Raw genomic sequence first — 21844 nt, forward strand, 5'->3', positions numbered from 1 at the left:
AAGAAACTGAGGATGCCATGTTCATTGTAAGCTGAATGACAGGAAGGCTGGTGATATTCTTAACAGAAATAAGGAAGCTCAGACAAAGAGCAGATTCAACAAAAAAGATAATTTAATGTAACATGAGATCCAGATCACAACACATTCATACATGTTCATCCTATGAGGCTTACTCTATCTCGTCTCCCCCCCCCCAAAAAAAAAGGAGATCAAGAAGCAGAGCTCTTACTATTGATCACTGTCCCAGAGCTCAGAGTCAGCTATCAAAAGGATGCCTTTGTTCTGAGGGCAGAAGTTGGACATGTTGGGATACCTGGATAGTAATTGGATTAAAACTGTCCTGAGAAGTCAACACCTAGCATAAAATAAGTGAAATTGACAATTTACACAACCAAGAAAAGGATTAGAATTGGAGAATGTTAGAAAACAAGGGTAGATGTCGACAACTTTCACACAGTTTTCATGGGAGAGTAAGCTGTAAACTTCCTTTTCATGTTCTGATTGTGGCCTTCTTCCCAGTGAACTATGCTACAGTGCCCCACCATTATTTCTCAGGCCTCAAAATGCAAGTCTTGTAAGATCTTACACAGATTTTATGTTTCTAGAGAAGAGGAGATATTACCAAGAATCATGACACTTTAGAACTCACTTATTCTTGCTCACATGACCAGCTGCATTTTATCCATGAGTCTCAGTCTCAGCTTCCAATTCTGTGAAGCTATAGAAATACATCTCTATCTTAATTCCCAACAGAAAAACAATAGGGATGATGGCAACAAAATGCTTCTTCAAAGATGGAGGCATAATAGGACCCAGAGAGTTAATAAACTGGATAAAAAGGGACACCCACCCCAAAGAGATAATTCACTTAATGGCAGCAGAATCATCTGACACTTTCCCCAAATGCCCAATTTATTCTCTAGAAGTAGTTTTCACCCTCAAAAAAGTCCCATAAAGTAAAGTATTATCATTTTTCCTAGTCCTTTATGAGCTATAAGATTTCTGTGAGTCAATACTCCTATATTTGTGTAAATTCTTTCCCACATGAAAGCAGTATCTATTTGAAGTCTGCAGGATTCCTCTTAGTAGACTACCCCTTCCTGAGCAAAGAATTTTACTTGTCTTCAAAGAATTAACTCAGTCCATAAAGCAAGAAATTTGCACCGGAGTTGTAGCTACACAAGGGAAAACTGAGACAGTTTTCTAGATGACGTAGAACATCAATATTTTGGCCCAAAATATACAAATAAATGAGGCAAAAGTGTGGTTTCCTTTAAATGTCTCACAATATTATTTTCATGTATCTCTTTTCCATAATCCACACAATTTCCTTTTCAATTAACAATTCTTACTTCTATCCACAGTGTTGTATATATAGCTGCTAAATAAATGACTAATGTAATAACTACAGAATCTCAGAATTAGAAAAGATTTCAAGGGTTGTCTAGTCCAGGGCTTCTTAAACTTTTTTTCCACTTGTGATACCTTTTCACCCTAGAAATTTTTACATAACTCCAGATATATAGATATATAAAATATGCATACAAGTCAAACAAACATTTACTAATAATAAATCATAATTTCATAAACCCCATATTCAATTACAAGATCTCATATGAGGTCACAACCCACTGTTTAAGAAGCTGGCATCTAATCCCATCAATGTTTTCACAACATACCCTCTAAATAAGTGTATAGCCTTTGGTTGAAAATGTGCAGTAAGAGGATTCAAGGTAGTCCTTCCCATTCTGGATTAGTGCTACCTGATAAGAAGTTTTCCCGTTTGTTATTCAGTTATTTCAGCCATGCATGACTCTCCATCAACTCATCTGGGCTTTTCTTGGTAAAGATCATGTAGTAGTTGGCCATTCTCTTCTCCCATTCATTTTACAGATGAGGAAACTGAGGCAAACAGGGTAAAGTGACTTACCCAGGGTCACACAGCTAGTAAATGGGTAAGGCTATATTCAAACTCATGAAGATGAGTCTTCCTGACTTCAGATATAGCATTCTATCCATTAAGCCATATAGCTTCTTCTTTGCATCAGGATTAAATTTATCATTTTGCATCTTCCATCTATCATTTCTACTTTTGACCTTTGGGACCAAACAAAACAAATGTCTCCTTTATCCATTTTTTAAGACTCATATCACATGTCCCTGAGTCTTCTCTTTTCTAACATAAATTTCCCTAGTATTTCCAACTAATCCTGATATGGCATAAGTGCAAAGCCTTTCATCATGCTGATTGGGAATTCTTTAGCTCATCAATGTTCTTCTTAAAATATTGCATCAGGACTAAATGCAATACTCCTGATGTCACCTAATGACAGCTGTGTACAATGGGTGTATCATTGTATTCCTAGATGTCATGTATATCCTGTATTACCTGATTGAGATGCCTTTATCATTTTATCACTCCTTTGTTGACTCATTTATTGGCACAATTAAACTCATTTAATTTAAAATTTTAATAATAAGATTTGTAAATGGAGAGCAAAAGTATCAAGCCTTTTGCCTTCCACACTCTTCAATGCCAATGAGATTAAAAAATAATCAGGAAATATTTAATAAAATAAACAAAAATATAATAGAATCTAGATAATGCTAACATGTAGTTTCTAAGACTATTCTGCTTACAGCAATTCTTATGTATGCTTCAGTGGCCCCGGTTTCTATTTGAATTTGATACCAATTATATAAATCAGAGGCCTTGAAGTATTTTTCTATATTCTCTGACTGAATAGGAACATAAGGAACCATTAATTAAAAGAAACAAGTTGGGACATGGAAAAAAAAAAGAAGAAAATTTCCACTTAAAAATGTTATATGGAAGAGACAGTAGGAAATACTAAGACCTCTCTTACCTGAAGAAAAATTACCAAAAAATTGTCCATGGTAATATTTTTAGTTATTTAGTTATTCCAACTAATGGCATTGATACTAAAATCATAAATGACAAGATAGCATAACTGAATAGTGCTGGGTTTGTAATCATAAAGACACAGGCTCAAATCCCATCTTTGACATTTACTGGCTAGGAGATTCACTTAAACCTAACTGAACATCAGGCAGCTCTCTGGGTCTTAAAGTCATAGACACATTACAATGGGCCCTGGTCAAGCAAGCTCTCCCACAGAAATCACGGATCCTTTACATATAGGTATGAAACAGAAAAAAAAATTCTCCTTTTGTCATTAATTATCTGTATCACTTTGGACAAATCATTTCACTGCCTCAGTTTCTTCGTATGTCAAATGAGGTGAGTGAACTAAGTAATGGCTCATGCTGCTTTTAGCTCCAAATCTACTTATTCTCCTAAGATAGTAAGAAAGAGTTATGTTGAAGGGAGAGGGAAGAGACCAAGAATAAACTGTACAATGAAAAATCATAGGAGTGACATTTGTAAATTTTTACTAATCTTCTCTTCATGACACATCATTGGTAAATAAAAAAAAAATTTATCTTTATCAAAAGCATGGCTGACTTAGATTTTAAGGTTGCCCCCTCTTTTTTGTTAATTCATTGAATTTCCAAAGCTAGGACTTGTGACATATGACTATAATCCCAGTTAACTAGGAGTCAGAGGCTGTCAGATCTCAAACTGAAGAATTCTGAGCATCAACAGGCTATGTCTGCAGTAAGTTTAGCATTAATGTGATGAAATCCCAAGAGGCAGGAAGAGAAGAAGCACAGGTTGCCTAAAGACGGATGAATCAGTCCCAACGGAGAAAATTTAAGTTTTTATACCAATCAACAAGGGGATCAGTCCCATGAGTAGACCCTGCACTTCCTACTTAGACAAGAGATGCAGGTTTTTTTTAAATGCAAAGTCTATGATGTTTGAGAATGTGCACACTTATCTCCAGTCTAGAATAATCACATCTCTTTCAAACATCAGCAAAAAAGGATTTTGTTTGTTTTGTTTTGTTTTTTACTTATTGACCAATAAATACATCTACCAGGAACCTAAGAGTAGGAAAGTTTAAAATTAAAATACAAAAGCCTAAAAAACAAACAATGGATCCACACAACTGGTTTTCTGCACTCAACTTTTATCATTCTACAGGAGCAAAATCAAATTTTAATTGTCACTGTTATAAACAGCATTACAATATTAGTGCTACTGCTCATAAACTAGAAAGAATGTGTACAATGGACTAAATTAGTGCAACAAAGTATAAGTTTTTGGCATTTCTGAAGATATAAAAAAATCAGTCCCATATTATTAGAATAGTGTGTACATATTCATAAACGCTATGCACTTGGCATCTGGGTCAACAGCCATTTATCGGCACATTTGCATCACTGTATTTTGGTCTATTTTGAGGCATCTGAATTTCAAAATAATAAAGCTAGGGGAAAAGGAACTCAAATTTCACTTCCTTTGACAGTTACATTTCCAGAAACAAGATGAATAATGCACCAATGGGGAAAACAATGGGACAAACATCTAAGGTAATATGAAATCATTATCTCCCTCCCAAAAGTGGGCATTTTAAACAATTGGTTCTGTTAAAGAACTGAATGCAGAATTCTTATAATTACCATAAACTGGATCAAGGGAAGATCATTCTTTTTCATCTAGAACAGAGATATTTTTGAATTTTAAATAACTTCTTCCAATATAGTTGAAAGCCTGAAAATCTAAACAAAACTTCCTCTCTTTATATATCTGCCCTTAATAGGGATCTCATTAACAAATCTAAGAAGAGAGATGTTGCACTAACGCCTAACTATTTCACATTCAGAAGTCAACACCTGAAGAATAATTCAAACTCAATTATTTATCTATCTAACAAACAGTTACTAAAAGAGTCAATCTATTCCCAACAAGTCAAAATTTGAAATGATGAGGGAAATTACACATATTGTAACCAAAAAATAGAGCTCACTGATGCTAGAGATTCATAAAATTTGCTTCCCCTATTTCATTGATCCATATCCATAAAACTCACTGACAACATGCTTTCCTTGCATCTTCCTTTAAGTCCATTGGATATTTGGTAAATTTCAGCCCAAGCCAATGCACTGTATATTGGGGGGAAATACATATATATATATACACATAAAGAACAGCTGTGGGTTGTTTCAAATTCAACCATTTCTCCTTGGTAATCAAAATAATCACTTTTATGAAAGAAGCAATTTCCTTTCAAACTTTCTTAGATTTGACCCACTTTAGGGGATTTCTCAAAAACTTATAATCCGTGAGAATCCAGAATGTGTTATTTAAGAGACAAATTCAGTTTTCTTAAATTTGCACTATCCCAAACAGGAGACATCCTAAAAAGCAAGTGGTGCTAGAGCGGACAGGAGATGTTGCCATCCAAGATGCCTCTTTGGAGACTCAAATTCCTCAAGTCCAAGAAAATCTTCATTCAGAAGGTTTACGTGATCATCTGAATGAGCATGCTGGCACATGTGTTCTTCTCACCAACAAGAAAGCACAGCTAATTCTGGGCTACCGGGTGACCTACAATAAAGGAAATGACAAAGCAGTGAGTTTCTGCACTAGACATATATGCAAAGTTCACCTTGGAAAGATCACAGCAATTATTAAGAGTTACAAATGCAAAGCATTAAATTGTACCTGGGATGGAGAGAGTGTACTTTTGCTCCTGGGCACTAAATTTTAGAGTGTGCTAATTGTACTTACTAGGTAAAAACAATAAAATAACCTGAGTGTAGCACTTAGCAAGAGTAGAACATTAAAATGGAACTAGCCAGTTCATAATACTTCCTCAAGATACCCTTCCCTTTTTGTGTCTCAAGAGCTTTGTCAACAAAAACCAGTATCATGTTCTGTCTTTTTTGCTCCATCTGAATGTCTTCAAAAGGTGGATTGAGGGCACTTTTTGTGCTGATTGAGCTGGTCAAATCTTGACAATCTTGATGTAGATTCCAAAAGGAGTAGATATGTCTCTAGGCAGTTTATTTGAATTTGTATAAAATTGTTTTAAATTTCTACTCTGCTATTTATTAAGAAGATGTTAGCTTGGGTTCCTGAAGACCCTGCCAAAGATACACAAAATCAGGCAAGTTTCATATCCAGTAAACTCAATTCAGTATTTATTATGTATAAACATTATTCCAGATACTAGAGATTTAAAGTTTAAAAATTACATCATCTCCTTTCCTGGAGCTTATGATTTATGGGGAAGTCCATGGCAAAAACACAGAGAGGTTTAATACAAATTAGGGTAAAACCAGGAAAGGGGCAATAAAGTGCCTGTGAGAATTTAAAAAGGAAAACATTACTTTTGAAAGTAATGGTGATGGAAAGACCATCATTTTCAAAACAGCCTTCACCAGAAAGATGACCATGGCAAATCATAAATCCAAACCATTCCAATAGCCATTTTATTAAGTGCCTACTAAGTGCCAGGTCTGCCCTCAAGGATCTCATATTCTACTGTTACAATTACAAGGTTATAGATGGTCACCTTTGTCATTTAGGAAAATACACACACTAATGAAATCACAGACCTTTCAAAGTCCTGAAAAAAGTACAATCTGTTTTCCCTTAATAAGAGGCTAGTTCAGACACAAATTGTATAGTTTGTGAGTCTTTAAACCTATCATATAGTCACGATGGTCATAGAATCACACTAGAGCTGAAAGTTATTAAAAATCATCCAATCCCACTGTCATTTAACATACAAGGAAACTGAGAACCAAGAAGATGATGTCATTTGACCAAGATCACAAGGGTAGTAAGGGAAGAACCAGGATTTAAACTCAATCCTTTGATTCCAAATTCAGATAACTGACTTTTTGTAAGGCAGAAGATCTAGTTCATTAATTGCCTGCCTCTATAAGAAGCTACATGACGGAATTACTCCAAATTTCTTCTCTCTATGAAACAATGTTTATGTTCATAATTTGGTCTGAATATTCTAATAGAAGACTGAAACTCTCACACAATAAAATTACCAATTTTGCATTTGTATACTGTGAAGAAGCTTTAAGTTGCTTTGGATTACAGACACTCATATCCCATCAAGTGATTTCATGCATGCTGAGCTATCTAAGTAAATTCCTTCAAGAATGGTTCTTATAATTATTGGTTAAAATTATAAAGTATAGATAATTCAATAGAGCAAAATAATGTTGTTCTGTGTGAGTGTCTTAATGCAATGTTCACTTTTCAAAATAGCTACTTTTAGAAAACCTCTGGCTTTACAGGGGAAATAAGACCGTTAAAAGGCAATAGCTGTTTTTTCCTTTATTACTCAGAATAATTAACTACACTTTAAATAAACATTGCAGAAAATCTGTACATTTTATATGCAGTTCTCCTCTAAAAGTTACAATAATAATAGCTAACATTTATATAGTACTTATCATGAGGCAAGCCCCACATTAAGAACCTTACAATTATTATCTCCTCTGATACTCACAACAATCCCAGAAGGTTGGTACTATTATTATCCTCATTTTTACAGATGAAGATACTGATTAAAATAAAGGTTAAGTAATTTGTTCATGGTCATATATCTAGCAAGTGTCTGAGTTTAAATTTGAACTCAGATCTTCCTAATTCCAGACCTAGTATTCTATCCACTGTACCACCTAATAGGATCCCCCCCCCAACCAAAGATATTCCAGCAGAAACTAGAGGATGATTTGTTGAGTTTAAAATGAACAGATAAGCATTGAGATCACTTCTAATGCAAAAATTCATGAAGAGATTTATTCAGTGGGGGCAGTGAAGGCAAAAAATAAAGTTTCTGCTTGAATCCATCTACCTGCAGAAAAATGTATCATCTATACATATTATATGTCGCAAAACAACTATTTTGCACCAAATAATATAGTTGAATTTGTTGTCATCTTTTTAAACTCTACTTATAAAGAATTACATTTTAAAGAGACCCAAATCTTCACTGATTCATAGCTCAGTAAGATACCAGGACTATACCCCTTGACAATAAATAAGAAAGAGAACCATTCAGTTTATTCTGAATTACAGAATTCAGTCTGCACAAAACTGGGAATCACACATTTGCAAGATTTGAAATTGAAATTTTCAAGAAAGCTTAGAGGCCATGTATTCCAATGACTTTATTTTAAAATGGAGGAAACTGAGGTCAAAGGTGAGTATCTTGCTCAAAGTCACCCAGGAAGTCATTGGGAAATCTGGGGTCACTTTTTTAAAGTTATATCATCTATTCAAAACAATTGAGAGAGCTGCAGGCCACAAAACTGCATTCTCGGGAAAAGTATATGTGTGATTCTTTGAGGAATGAAAAAAAAAAAAACAGATGAGCAAAACACTGGAATGAATATGCTGAAAAAAAACTGGAAGGTAAAGGATGTATCCATCAATTGGTAAAAGGATGAACAAGTTCTTATATAGGAATATAATGGCATACTGCATTCCTTAAGAAGTGATAAAATGAATAGTTTCAGAAAAACAGGGTAAATTTAAATTTAATCTATTAGTAAAAAGCAAAGTATGCAGGGAAATTAATTCTCCAATAACAACAATGCAAAGAAAAAAAAACACTTTGAAAGTCTAAAGGACTCTGACTGATACAATGACAAACCAGCATCCCATAATACTGATAATAAAACAGGCTGGACTCATGACACAGAAGAAGATACACATTTGTGGCCATGACTGATATGAAAATGTTTTGGTTGCCTAGATAATGCATATCAGATTTCTTTTCTTTGTCTTTTTAAATTGCAATTTTTGGAGGGAAAAATATTGAAGGAAATAGGAAAAAAGGAGAACTAGCAATTGAGTTGTCAGAAAGAAAATAATAATGAAGATCTTTTTAAAGCATTTGCACAGAAGAGAACAGCAGGAAAGCCAGAAGGAATCCCAGATAAGCAGGCTAGCTTTGAAAGTGTTATGTTGACTTTGTCATATGTGTAAAAAGAAGTTCTATATAATAGAGATTCACCTTTTTCAACTCTCTTTTTCTGTCCTAATTTATATATATATATATATACATTCCATGTGATGTTTATTAAGTCCAGAATAAAAAATAAGTAATTTTTTTAAGAAAAAATATTCTAAGAAAGCAATCTTATGACTCCATTGTGTATCTCCTAATGGTTACATACTTTTTTCATATTTCTACTTAAATTCAGGATCAAGTTACAACCTGTGCAGCTCACTATAGAAAATTATTTCCATTAATTCCATATTATTCCTCCTTTTATCCTAAAATATCACACACACACATACACACACACACACACACACACACACACACACACACACCCTCAGACTCCCTACCTAAAAGTTTTCCTGGATTTCTCACTCTGCCTTACTTCTTCTCTCCCAATCCAAGACATTACAAAAGTGTTCTCTTCAATAGGGCCCCTTCTCTCCTCTAATACTGCTACCACTCTAACATAGGCTCTCAATCTTTTGCACCTAGATTACTGAAAGCCTGTTGCTGAGTCCATCTGTCTCAATTCTCTTCCTACCCCAGTCCATGCTCTATTCAGTCTCTTAAATGATTTTATTAAAGCGCAAGTCTGATCATGCCATCCCCTACTCAATAATCTCCAGTGGTTCCCTACCACTTCCAGGATAAAAAACAAAATATTTTATTTGGCATTCAAAGCCCTTCATAATCTAGTCTATATCTACCTTTGCTGTATTCTTGCTCTTATTCCCTAAATTGTATTTTTTGACCTTGTGACACTGCCTGGCTGTTCCACAAACAAAGACAGTCCATCTCTTATCTCCAGGCATTTTTCTGGCTGTCTCCTATACCTAGAATGCTGATCCTCCTCAATTCTGATAATTGATGTCCCTACTTTACCCCACCTTCTACAGGCAACCTTCCTCAACACCTTCCCTCTATTAATTACTTCCTGTATATAGTTCATTGTGTATATAATTGTTTTCATGTTTTCTCTGCCATTACATTATAAGCTCTTTAAGATCAAAGATAGTCCTCTGCTTTTTTATATCCCCAAATTAACACAGTGTAGGTGCTTAATAGATGTTAACTGATTGATTAATTGATTGAAAATATCAACTACTCAACACTGCTCTTTTCTGCAGAGTAAATATCTTTGGGCTGATGACAAGGGGCCATGAGTTATTGTTTCTTTTTTCTTCAGTGTACGATAACCCAGGGCTGGGAAGTGGACATGGCTATACAAATGAATTTCCTAGATGTGCATAAGTTCTATAAAAGACATAAAATGTTTTATTCAGTCTAAGTCACACTTCCTTGGATTAATAAAGGAAACAAAGTTTTATGACTTCAGAATGATCCTCCAGTGACCCACTACAACAAAGCATTCTTGGTACCACAATGACTTAGAGAGCAGAATGATGTGACTATGACTTTTTGGAAGTGCTCGATGAAATGTCACTACTACAAAATAAATTTAGTAAGAGTAGGCCTCGCTTCCTAGCATACAGGGTCTAATACCCCTAAGGCATATATATGGCAATGCGCTATAGAGCAATCCCTGATTATAGAGGGCAGATTTGCTAAGAGACTGAGTGACACCCATTAATCTTCATATCCCAAGCCCATTTGGCTTGTATTCATTGTCTTGTTTTTACTTTTATGAAGGGATCACTAAAAGTGCTGTTCCATGGCCCCAAAATTCATAGCAAGGGAAAAGTTTTGTGTTGATAAGTGAATGTAAAACACTACATAGAAGAGCATTTAAAGGACATTATTTTTAGATTTCTAATTTATTAACATCATCAAACATTTAATTGCATATAGTGATAATAATATTCATTAATAGGAAAACAGATTCAGAATTGGAATGAGACCTTAAACAGCTTGATTTTATGGGGAAAACAGAGGGCCAGAGACTGCACAGGTGACTTCTCAAATGTCTTCATTTGTCTCCCCCACCATCTATTTAAAATTGGCTTCTATCATTCAAATCACATTTTCTATCAGATAAACAATGATTTTCTTTTTAAGGTGGATTTCTATTTCAGGGATCCATCTGTATGGGGATATTTGCCATAGTGTTTTGATACATTAGCTTGTCATCTAGGGAACCTCTGCTTTAAATCAGGCCCACAAAAGAAGTGAATTAAATTTAGTATCACTGACTAAAAAACGAGCTAGCCTACCAAATCACAGCTCCATAAAACCTGACATGAAGGAGGATGCTGGGAAATCTCCTTTTAGTAAAGACTAAACCATGGGGTGGCAGGAGAACAACCAGCTTGATCAATGTGAAATACACTTCTCTCGATGTCTAAATTAGAAAACCATGAAAAGTAAACATCATTAATAACTGGCCATAGACATTGATTCTGTTTGTGGGTTTTTTTTCTCATGCTTACCTTAGTAGTTTTGACTTTGTTGCCACTGCTGCAAGACCAGCCAGAATAATCTGGAAGCACTTTACAATCTTCTCCATCTAGGCATGGATTCATATGACACCACCATTTTTGTAGAACAATGGAGGCTGGAAGAGAAAACCCCAAATTAGAAGTATTAAAGAGGCCTTTGTTTTCATTGATCTGAGGGGAAAAACAACATATTCCTTCATGATTAGATTACATAAATACAGCTGTAACAATGATGGAGTGTCTGCATTCATAATTAATCCCCCATCCAGGAAGGGAAGAATGGAAAGAAATAGGGAGAAAGAGGAAAGGGGAGGAAAGGAAGGAAGGAAGGAAGGAAGGAAGGAAGGAAGGAAGGAAGGAAGGAAGGAAGGAAGGAAGGAAGGAAGGAAGGAAGGAAGGAAGGAAGAGAGGGAGGGAGGGAGGGAGGGAGGGAGGGAGGGAGGGAGGGAGGAAGGAAGGAAGGAAGGAAGCAAGGAAGGAAAGAAGGAAGGAAGGAAAGAAGGAAGGAAGGAAGGAAGAAGGAAAGAAGGAAGGAAGGAAGGAAGGAAGAAGGAAGGAAGGAGGAAGGAAGGAAGGAAGGAAGGAAGGAAGGAAGGAAGGAAGGAAGGAAGGAAGGAAGAAAGAAGGAAGGAAAGAAGGAAGGAAGGAAGGAAGAAGGGAGGGAAGGAGGGAGGGAGAGAGGGAAGGAGGGAGAGAGGGAGGAAGGAAGGAAAGAAGGAAGCGACGAAGGAAGAAGAAAGGGAGGAAGGAAGAAGAAAGGGAGGAAGGAAGGGAGGGAGGGAGAAAGAGAGGGAGGAGAAGGGAGGGAGGAAGGGAAAGAGGGAGAAAGGGAGGGAAGAAGGGAAAGAGGGAGAAAGGGAGGGAGGAAAGATGGAAGGAAGAAAGGAAGGAGAAAAGAAGGGAAGGGAGGAAGAGGGAGGGAGGGAGGAAGAAAGGAAGAGAGGGAAGGAGAGAGGGAATAAGGGAAGAGAGGGAAGGAGGGAAGAAAGAAGGGAAGAGAGGGAGGGAGGGAAAAAGAAAGCAAGGGAGGGAAAGATAGAGGGAGGAAAGAGCCAGAGAGGGAGGGAAGAAGGAAAGAAGAAAGAGAAGGAAGGAGGAAGGAAGGAGGATGGAGGGAGGGAGGAAGAAAGGAAGGGAGGGAAGGAGGGAGGGAAGAAGAAAGGAAGGAGAAGGGAGGGAGTGAGGGAAGAAGAAAGGAAGGAGGAAGGAAAGGAGGGAGGGAGGGAAGAAAGAGAGAAAAAAAGTAGTGGTCGGGACCAATGAGGGAATAGACCTGCTGCTCCCTACCCTGGTCATCTGTAGTATTATGATCCCTTCTGGGTACTACATTTTAGGAAGGATCTTGTTAAGCTGGAAAGTGTCCCTAGAAAGATGCAAACTGGTTGAAGCAACTCAACACATTAATCCAGGAGAAAAGTAGACTGGGGTGTTAAGGAGATGTGGCAGCTGTGTTCCTTGACCAGTTGTGAGTTTTAGCAGATGCCACTTCCCTTCCATCTCTATGATTATGGGAAGTCATTCCCATTTGAGGGAGGCTCAGGATGACAAAATGATCAGCAAGTAACCTTCTTCAAAAGTAGCAGAGCTGGAACTTAAACATGGGTATTCAGACTCAATTCTGAAAGCTCTTTCCATAGCTATTCCATAGTTAAAAGATAAGCAATGTCAATGTTTAGTGAGATTTTAGACTGAATGGAGTGAGCATCCATCCTTTCCTTACATTTGCCACCTATAACCACTGAAGCTAGTCGTGGAGAAAGGGAAGATTCATCTGCTTGAATAAAAACCAACCAAAATTAACATTCTAGAGTGAGCTGAGTACAGTCAACTCCACAAAGCACCTGGGCCCAGCAGCAAACCCGTTTCTGAAGTGCAAAGACAAAAACACATTAAAAAATTCCATCCTATCTTCACGTTTCACTTGCTGTTCAGCCATCTGAATAAAACAGAGCCCATCCAGCCACTCTGCCCTAATTCTGATCACTGAGGTGCCACTTGAAGTCAATTATTGCACAGAAACACTCCAAACAAATGGAGAGAGGGAAGGCTGGCACTGGCTGGCTTTCCAGCTGCCTTGTGCTAATTAGCTCACCTGCAGAATACTCCCTTCGACTTGCCTCACCAACTACCCAGCTGGCAGCCAGGAGACCCGCTAATGAAATGATTTGTATTTTCAACCTACAAAGTAGGAAATACAGCAAGATTTATCACCCAGATACCCAGTGCTTGGACAAGTGAGCCACTATTTATGGGATGCTATCCAAAAAAAAAAAATCACCGTGGAAAGAAGCATTTGAAGTCAGGAGACAAGGGTTCAAATCTCAACTTTACAAGCTCTAACTTTGGGCAAATCACTGAACTTCTGTGAGTATGAGTCCACCCAATCCCTCATATTGGAAATAAGGAAGTTGAAATAAGACATCCAAAGCAGGATTTCTTAAATCTTTTTTTTTTCATTTGCAACCCCTTTTTCACCTGAAAAAAAAATCTTTACATGACCATAGGTATATAAAATAGATCTACAAATCAAACATTTACTGACAATAAATCATAATTTTGTGACCCCCACATTCAGTTATGAAATGTCATATGGTCATGAACCAGAGTTTAAGAAGCTGGGATCTAAAAACCCTTTTATCTCTAAATCTATGGTCTGTGAATCAATTGAAATAATAACACTAAGAGTAATAATATTAAATATTTAATTGAGGGTTACAAATAAGCTATAGACATTAACTCATATGATCTTCCGAACAACTCATGAAGTACGTGTTATTATTATCCCCATTTTACAGATGAGAAACTGAGGCACAAATTGATGATTTGACTTGCCTAGAGTTACACAGCTAGTGAATGTTTCAGGAAGGTTTTGACCCAGATCTCAACATTAAGTCCTATTCTCTGAACAATCTAATTGCTTCAATGAGAGGGAAAAATTTTGTCATGTCAATTATTCTCCATGGTTTTTTTTTCCTTTTTCCCCACTCCTGAAAAAAAAATAGAGAAGTTTGGTTCATTTCAACTGTTGTTTTAGAAGGATTCAAACTTTTTTGTACACAAAAATCAGCTCAACTGTGTTTGGTTCCATATTCTTACAAATGTTGATTTTTAGTTTTTCACATTTTTAAGTTGGATGATAGTGTCTAATGAAAGGGAAAGTTAGTAAAAGATCATAGAAAGTTAGAACTAGAGCCAGAAGAAAAGCAACAGTGGAAACAGCCAAGATTTCAATCTCCTCATTTTACAAAGTAGGAAACTGAGACCCAGTGATGATTTACACAAGGTCATAAAGGTAGAAGTAGTCTAATCCTATTTTTTATTGTAAACCACTGACTCAAAGTCCTTGATACACTACTAAAGTGTTGCTCTTCTAGACATGATGGGCAACTCTTCTTTCTAACTATAGAGACACATAAATAATAATTCATGGATAAAATTCTTTATTGATTAAATTCATATCAGTCTAAACCTAGAGATCAGGGTTCAGCAAGTCCAAGAAAAAAAAAAGCTGTTATTATCATCCAAAAAGGATGTCTAATGGAAATAACCCCTTCCTGTTTGAGAGACAATGTGTATCAGTGGATATAGAGCTACCTTTGACATTAAGAAGGCCTGGTCCAAATCTTTCCTCTGCCATTCCCTAAGTATATGAACCTAAGAGAGCCACAACTTTTCAGTGATCCCATCTCTCCATGGCTGTTAAGTTCAGCAGCTCTACATTGGTAAAGGGTTTTGGTTACCAGTAGCCCTCTGTACTGATAAAATCATAGGTATGATAGATAGTTCTTTTTGACTATGTTTAGATCCATATAAGTGGCAAATATAGTCACTCGATTCAATCAAAAATGCAGCCCAATACTGTTGGGCATCACACATAAGAAGTGAGTTACTCACTGACTGACATATGCAAAAATTTTGATTTTTCATCATCCATTCAAATTCTCCTCTTATGCTTTCTTTGTGCTACGAAGATGTGTGGCCTTGGGTTACTGAATGTTATGCTATTTGAACCTAAAATCTGGTAGATTTTACATATTTGGAAAGATGTTTATCATCCAGAGATCAGTTTAGGTTTAAAGAGGCTCATTTCCAGGAAGATGCATAAAGGGATAGATTTTAACTATAAGAACTCTTAAAAAATGAAAATTTGTGAGGAAGAAAAAGTAGGCTAGAATACACACATCAACATATGCTTGAACCAGCCCATGGGGTTGATTATTAAATCTCCAGTATGCTCATTTTTACTTTGGAAATTGGCAAAAGCAACAAATCAGGAACTGATTTGCTGTTTTACTGATAATCTAGATTTAAGAAAGTCATGATGCAGATTAAATTCAATAGTAAGTTATGGCTACATTTTTTTCCAGACAACTGATTGTTAAACATTTAATACCACGTTCTCTGGATGGACCTCAATAGAAATAGTAACCACATAAAAGAAATCCTGTTTCTAAGTAATGGAGTTTGGCAATATATCTGTAACAGTGGTGAGATAAGGTGGTAAACCAGCTTATTTAGGCAGACTGCACTGTGGTCAGCATAATAGAAACTTGCACCTGATCTTTTTCCAATCTAGGCTGATCTGCCCCTCCTTAGGCAGTCTGATACCATCTCACTTCCATCTTCAGGAGTTCACCATATTGGTGGCGTACTTAGTGCAGACGCTCAATTGGCTCTGAACTATGAAGCTCTAGCAATCCAACACTACTGGCAATCACCCTCATACTGACCTATTACCTAGACAGATTTCCTCATATGAATGCTTACTCTTAGCTAAAGGAGTAGCTATAATTCTCTCTTCCTTTTTTAAATTTCCTAGCTTGGCCCAAACCGTTTCAATGCCAAAGGCCCTTTCCACTGTCTTCATGCCATGAAGCTTTTAGGATCTCCCTTTTTCCAATGTAAGTCTTCAGCTGGAATATTGTTGTACTTTAGAATTCTGGGCTCAAGTATCTTACATTTTAACAAATTTAGAATATTGATGAATTTGAAGTGAATACTGATTTTTATGAGAGCCAACCCAGTACATTGGGTAAGGAGCTAACCTCTGGAAGAATTTGACACCTACTAGTAGTTTGACCCTGGACAAGTCTTTCTAAGACTCTAAATTGTCCAGCTGAATTGCATTGATATCAGAACAATATAAAAAAATTAGATTTCTTTTCAAAGTGTTGATTGGTTTTGTCAAAAAAAAAAGTCTCCACTTTTTTTATTCATTTGTTTATTTATTTGTGGGAGAATAGATCAATGCACATATGATAGAAAGATCTGATCTTTTTCCAAGGTAGGCTGCTCTGCTCCTCCTTAGGCAGCCTAGCATGACCTCACCTCCACCCTCAGGAGTTTAACATATTAATGTTGGATTTACTGCAGATACTCAATTAGCTCTGAACTGCCAAAGAATGGCAATCTCCCAGCCTCAACCTCCTCCCAAAGAAGGAATTAGAAATGTATAACATGCTTATTTTCATGGGTTTTTTAAAATTCTGTTATTTAAAAAAATGTTTCTCAGAACAGAGAACAGAGAAAAGAAGGAATATGAATGGGAGTGGCTGTCAAGGTAATGTGAAAACAAATAAAATTTTTAAAATATGAAACTAAAAAAGAAAATGACATTTTCATTTTCACAAATTAGATTTACAGGTTTATTTCAGGAGTACAGATTTTCAGAATTGAAAGTCACCTGAGAGGCCATGTAATAGAAATGAATGTCATTTTGAGTCAGAGTCCCATGTAACCCTGAGCATGTCACTACTTGGGCCTGGTTTCTTCCTCTGTAAAATGAGAGGATTGGACTAAATGTCCTTTCAGTTCTTTCCAACTCTATATCCTATGAGTCTGTGATTAGAGGTTACCTGGTCTAAGAACCTGAACCAGTGGACCAGTCTTTGCCTGAAGACTTCCAGTGAGAAAAAAATCAATCAATCAACCAATCAATAAACATTCTATGCTAAGCCCTGAGGATACATAAAAAAGCAAAAGTCTTTACCCTTAAGGGGCTTACAGTCTAATAGAGGATAGTGCTAATAAAACAAATTCACCTTTCCCTGGGAAACAAGGAAATGTCCTTATTCTTATTTAGTCATTCTGTTATGTCCAACTCTTCATGACCTCATGGAACAGTACATACATAGAAAGCCCAGGCCTTTCTATCATCTTTTATCTTCCAAAGTCTGTCCAAATTCATGTTCTTTGTTGTCATGACACTTTGATTTTGTGATCTCATTTTCTGTCCTCCCTTTCTCTTTTGCTGTCAATCTTTCCCAACAAAAGGATCTTTTCCAGTGAGTTCCATCTTCTCATTATATGGCTAAAGGATTTAAGTTCCAGCTTCAGCATTTGATCTTCCAGTAAATAGCCTAGATTAATTTCTTTAAGTCTCAACTGAGCTGATCTCCTTGCTGTTCAAGGAACTCTCAAAAGTCTTCTCCATCATCACAGTCTGAAAGCGTCGATTCCGTAGCACTCAGCTTTCTTTGTAATCCAACTCTCATAGCCATACATTGCTACTGGATAAACCAGCGCTTCGAGTATATGGACCTTTGTCAGCAAGGTGATGTCTTTGCTTTTTAGTATGCTATTCTGATTTGCCATTTCCTTACAAGCATCAAGTTATCTTTTAATTTCATGACTGCAGTCACTATCTGAAATGATCTTTTGAGCGAGCCCAAGAATATAAATATTCTTTCATTTCTTCTCCCTATACTTCCCAGAAAGTAAGAGGATCAGTTGCCAAGATCTTAGTTTTTCTTCAAGTCAGCTTTTATACTGTTTTTTTTTTACCCTCATCAAAAGACTTCTTATTCCTCTTCACTTTCTGCCATTAGCATGGAATCATCTATATATCTGAGATTGTTGATATCTCTCTCAGAAACCTTAATTCCAACTTTCACGTGATCTGTTCTGCATATAAGTTGAATTAATAAAGGGACAATGTACCACCTTATCATACTCCTTTTCCAATTTTAAACCAAGCAATCATTCCATGTTCTGTTCTGTTGATTTAGGGCCCATGTACAGGTTTCTTGGGAGACAAGTAAAGATCTAGTGCTTCCATCCCTTTGAGAAATTGCTGCATTTTATTGTGACTCACACAAAGACTTTAGCTGAAGTAGATAAATTGGGGTTTTTTATTGGTTTTGTTTATTGAGGAGGAATTTTTTTGGGGGAAAACTCTTAATTTCTTCATATTCCAGCAAATGCTGACAATTTGGTCTCTAGTTCCTCTGCCTCTTTGAAAACCAGCTTTGTTCTTCAAATCATTCTTGGTTCACATATTGCTGAAGCTTAGTTTACAGAATCTTAAGCAAAATCTTACTGTCAGGTGAAATGAGTACAGGTTTTTTTGGTACTTTGAACGTTCCTTGGCACTGCCCTTTTAAGGACTGATACATAAACCAATCTTTTCCAATCCAATAGCCATTGTTCTGTTTTCCAAATTCACTGTCATATGAGTGCAGCACTTTAATAGCATCATCTTTAGGATTTTAAATACTTCAGTTGGAATTCTATTACCTCTACTAACCTTATTATTAGCAATACTTCCTAAAGACAATTTGACTTCATTATCCAAGATGTCTAGCTCTAGATCAGTAATCACTACAATGAATGATGATCCGTATTTATGATTAAAATCATCATGTTGTTGATTTTAAAGTTTTTCTAATATGATTCATTTGTTTATTCTTGCTATCTCTTTCTAAACTCTTGTGTTTCTTTTAAATTTTTATCATTTTTCTCTTTTATTATGTCCATTTTTATAAGAAACTTTCCCTTGATGCCTCAAATTGCCTTGAATTGTCTTCTCTTTTCTATTCTATTATTTTCCTCTATTTCTTTGCATTGCTCATTTATAAAAATCTCATCTCTCCTTGCTATGCTCTGGAATTCTACACTCAGATATATCTTCCTCTTTTTCTTTTATCTTTCACTTTCTTTATTTCCTTAGCTACTTTTAAAGTCTCACTGGAATCATTTTGCTTTTTTTGTTGTTTTCTGCAATTTTTTTGTTGCTGCCCCTTATACAATGTTGCAAACCTCTATCCATAGTTCTTGAGATACTCTACTAAAATTAATCCCTTAAATCTATTCATCAACTCTACTTCATATTCAAAAAAAAAATGTTTGGGCCATTTCTTTAATGGTTTTTCCTACTTTCTTCAACATAAGTCTGAATTTTGCAATAAGAATTCATGATCTGTATTACCGTCAGTTCTAGATCTTGCTTTAACTGACTGTATAGAATTTTGATGGCAAAGTATATAATCAATCTGATTTTTACACTGACCATCTGGTGACATCCATGTGTGAGATCACATTTTGGTGTTATTGAAAAATGTGTAGGGTCACTTTTGAGATTATTGAAAAAAAAGTGTCTGCTATAACCTGAGCAATATCTTAACAAAACTCTATTAATCTCTGCCCCACTTCATTTTATACTCCAAGGCCTACCTTGCCTGTTATTCCAATTATCTTTTGATTTCCTGCTTTATCATTCTAATTCACTGTTATAAATTGGCAACTTTTTGTGATGTATTTCTAGAGGATGTTGTAAGTCTTCACAGGACTGATGAATTTTGATTCTTCAGCATCAATGTTATATTATTTATATTATTGTGTTGTTGAATTGTCTACCTTAGATTTGAATAGATATCATTGTCATTTTTGAAATTATCCCACAGTATTTCTTTTCTCATTCTTTTATTGATTATGAGGGCTATTCCATTTCTTCTGAGATATTCTTGCCCACAATAATATATGCATGATTTTCTGAATTAAATACACTCATTCCTATCCAATTAAGGATATTAACACCTAAGATGCCAATATTTAATCTTTCCATTTCCTCTTTGACTATATTCAGCTTACCTTAGTTCACAGATCTTATCTTTCAAATTCCTATGCAATATTGATCTTTACAGCATTGGATTTTCCTGTAGTCACTAGACATAAATGCAGCTGAGTTTCCAGCTGTTCCTCTGCTCTTTCCCAACAGCATATTGGATTCATTCCAATATCATCTTCCAATGACATCTCTTTTATTATGTTAGTATTCTTAATGGGATTTTCTTGATAAAGATACGGGAGTGGTTTGCCATTTATTTCCTTCTCCAGTAGATCACCTTTTGTCAGAACTCTCTGCTGTAGAAAAAGGGCCCACATATGCAAAAATGTTTACAGAAGCCCTTTTTTGTAGTGGCAAGGAACTGGAAATTGAGTGGGTGCCCATTAGTTGGGGAATGGCTTAATAAGTTATATATATGAATATAATGGCATACCATTGAGAAATGAGGAGGAGGCTGATTTCAAAAAAGCCTTGAAAGACTTATATGAACTGATGCTAAATAAAGTATACAGAATCAAGAGAATATTGTATGTAGTAACAACAAGATTACCTGATAATCAACTGTGATGGATGTGGTTTTTTTCAACAATGATTCAAGGCAATTCTAATAGACTTGAGAAGGAAAGCGCTATACACATCCAGAGAGAGAACTCTAAAGACTGAATGTGGATCAAAGCATAGTATTTTTCACATTTTATTGTTTTTCTTTACTTGAGGGTTTGTTCTTTTTGTGTTTTCTCCTCTTTTCATCTGATTTTTCTTTTGCAGCATCATAAACATGGAAGTGAAGATGTTTAACCTATGTTAAATTGCTTGTTGAGATGGGACCGGAAGGAGGGAGGAGAAAAAAAAATTGGAATGCAATGTTTTACAAACGTGAATGTTAAAAACTATCTTTGCATGCATTTGAAAAATAAACTACTCAACATAAAAAATTAATTTCATTTTAAAAAATCTTCACTATGGCCTGTCCATCTTAAAATAGCTAGTTTGTGAAAATTTTCACTAGCAACATTGCCATAGAGAGTTGTTATTTTGTCATTTCAGTCATGTCCAACTTTTTATGGCCTCATTTGGGGTTTTCTTAGCAGTTATTGGAGTAGTTTGCCATCTCCTTCTCCAGTTCATTTTAGAGAAACTAAGGCAACAGGGTTAAAGTCACTTGGCCAGAGCCACACAGCTCATAAGCATTCAAGACTAGATTTGAATTCATGAAGATGAGTCCTTTTGATTCCAAACTCAGCACTATAAGTACAGTGCCACCTAACTGCCATGGAGAGATGGAGACCTAAGAAAGACCACCAGTATATGCGGGAAAATAAATGCTTCTTATCAGGTAAGAGTTGGACCTAGCACTTCCTGCTGGAGGAAGAATTTATTATTTGACCTTTTTTTAGCAAAGAGGGCAATTTAAGAATACAGAACTTTAAACTATGGTAGTCAGCGCAGGGCTATGAGCTGAGACAAAGAACCAGAAGCAACAATCTATTCTAATGGAGAACATATGGCTCCTTAACACACTCTTCTCAACAAGAAAATTAATGTGTTAGAGACACATTTTTCTTTCTTTTTACAAAATACTGCACAATGAGAACATCTATTAGGTTGTGTTCTAAATATGCCTTTGTTAGCAATAAAGGAGTTCTTAATTTTATAAAGTCACTACAGCTATTTGGCATAAAGATTTGGGGCATGGA

General features: G+C 35.9%; 1 protein-coding gene across 1 annotated transcript in view; it reads right to left on the reverse strand.

The window, feature by feature from the left end:
* Window positions 1–94: 94 nt before the first annotated feature.
* TAFA4 (TAFA chemokine like family member 4) overlaps window positions 95–21844 on the reverse strand; it is a 30359-nt gene continuing 8609 nt past the window's right edge. Inside the window, exons 2-3 of the mRNA XM_051980529.1 lie at window positions 11294–11418; window positions 95–5476 (exon numbers count right to left, since the gene is read on the reverse strand). Of these exons, the coding sequence (XP_051836489.1) occupies window positions 5465–5476; window positions 11294–11418 (137 nt within the window). The 3' untranslated portion in view covers window positions 95–5464. The remainder of the gene's footprint in view (window positions 5477–11293; window positions 11419–21844) is intronic.

The sequence above is a fragment of the Antechinus flavipes genome, chromosome 1 (assembly GCF_016432865.1).
Source record: "Antechinus flavipes isolate AdamAnt ecotype Samford, QLD, Australia chromosome 1, AdamAnt_v2, whole genome shotgun sequence".
NCBI classification, from domain to species: Eukaryota; Metazoa; Chordata; class Mammalia; order Dasyuromorphia; family Dasyuridae; genus Antechinus; species Antechinus flavipes.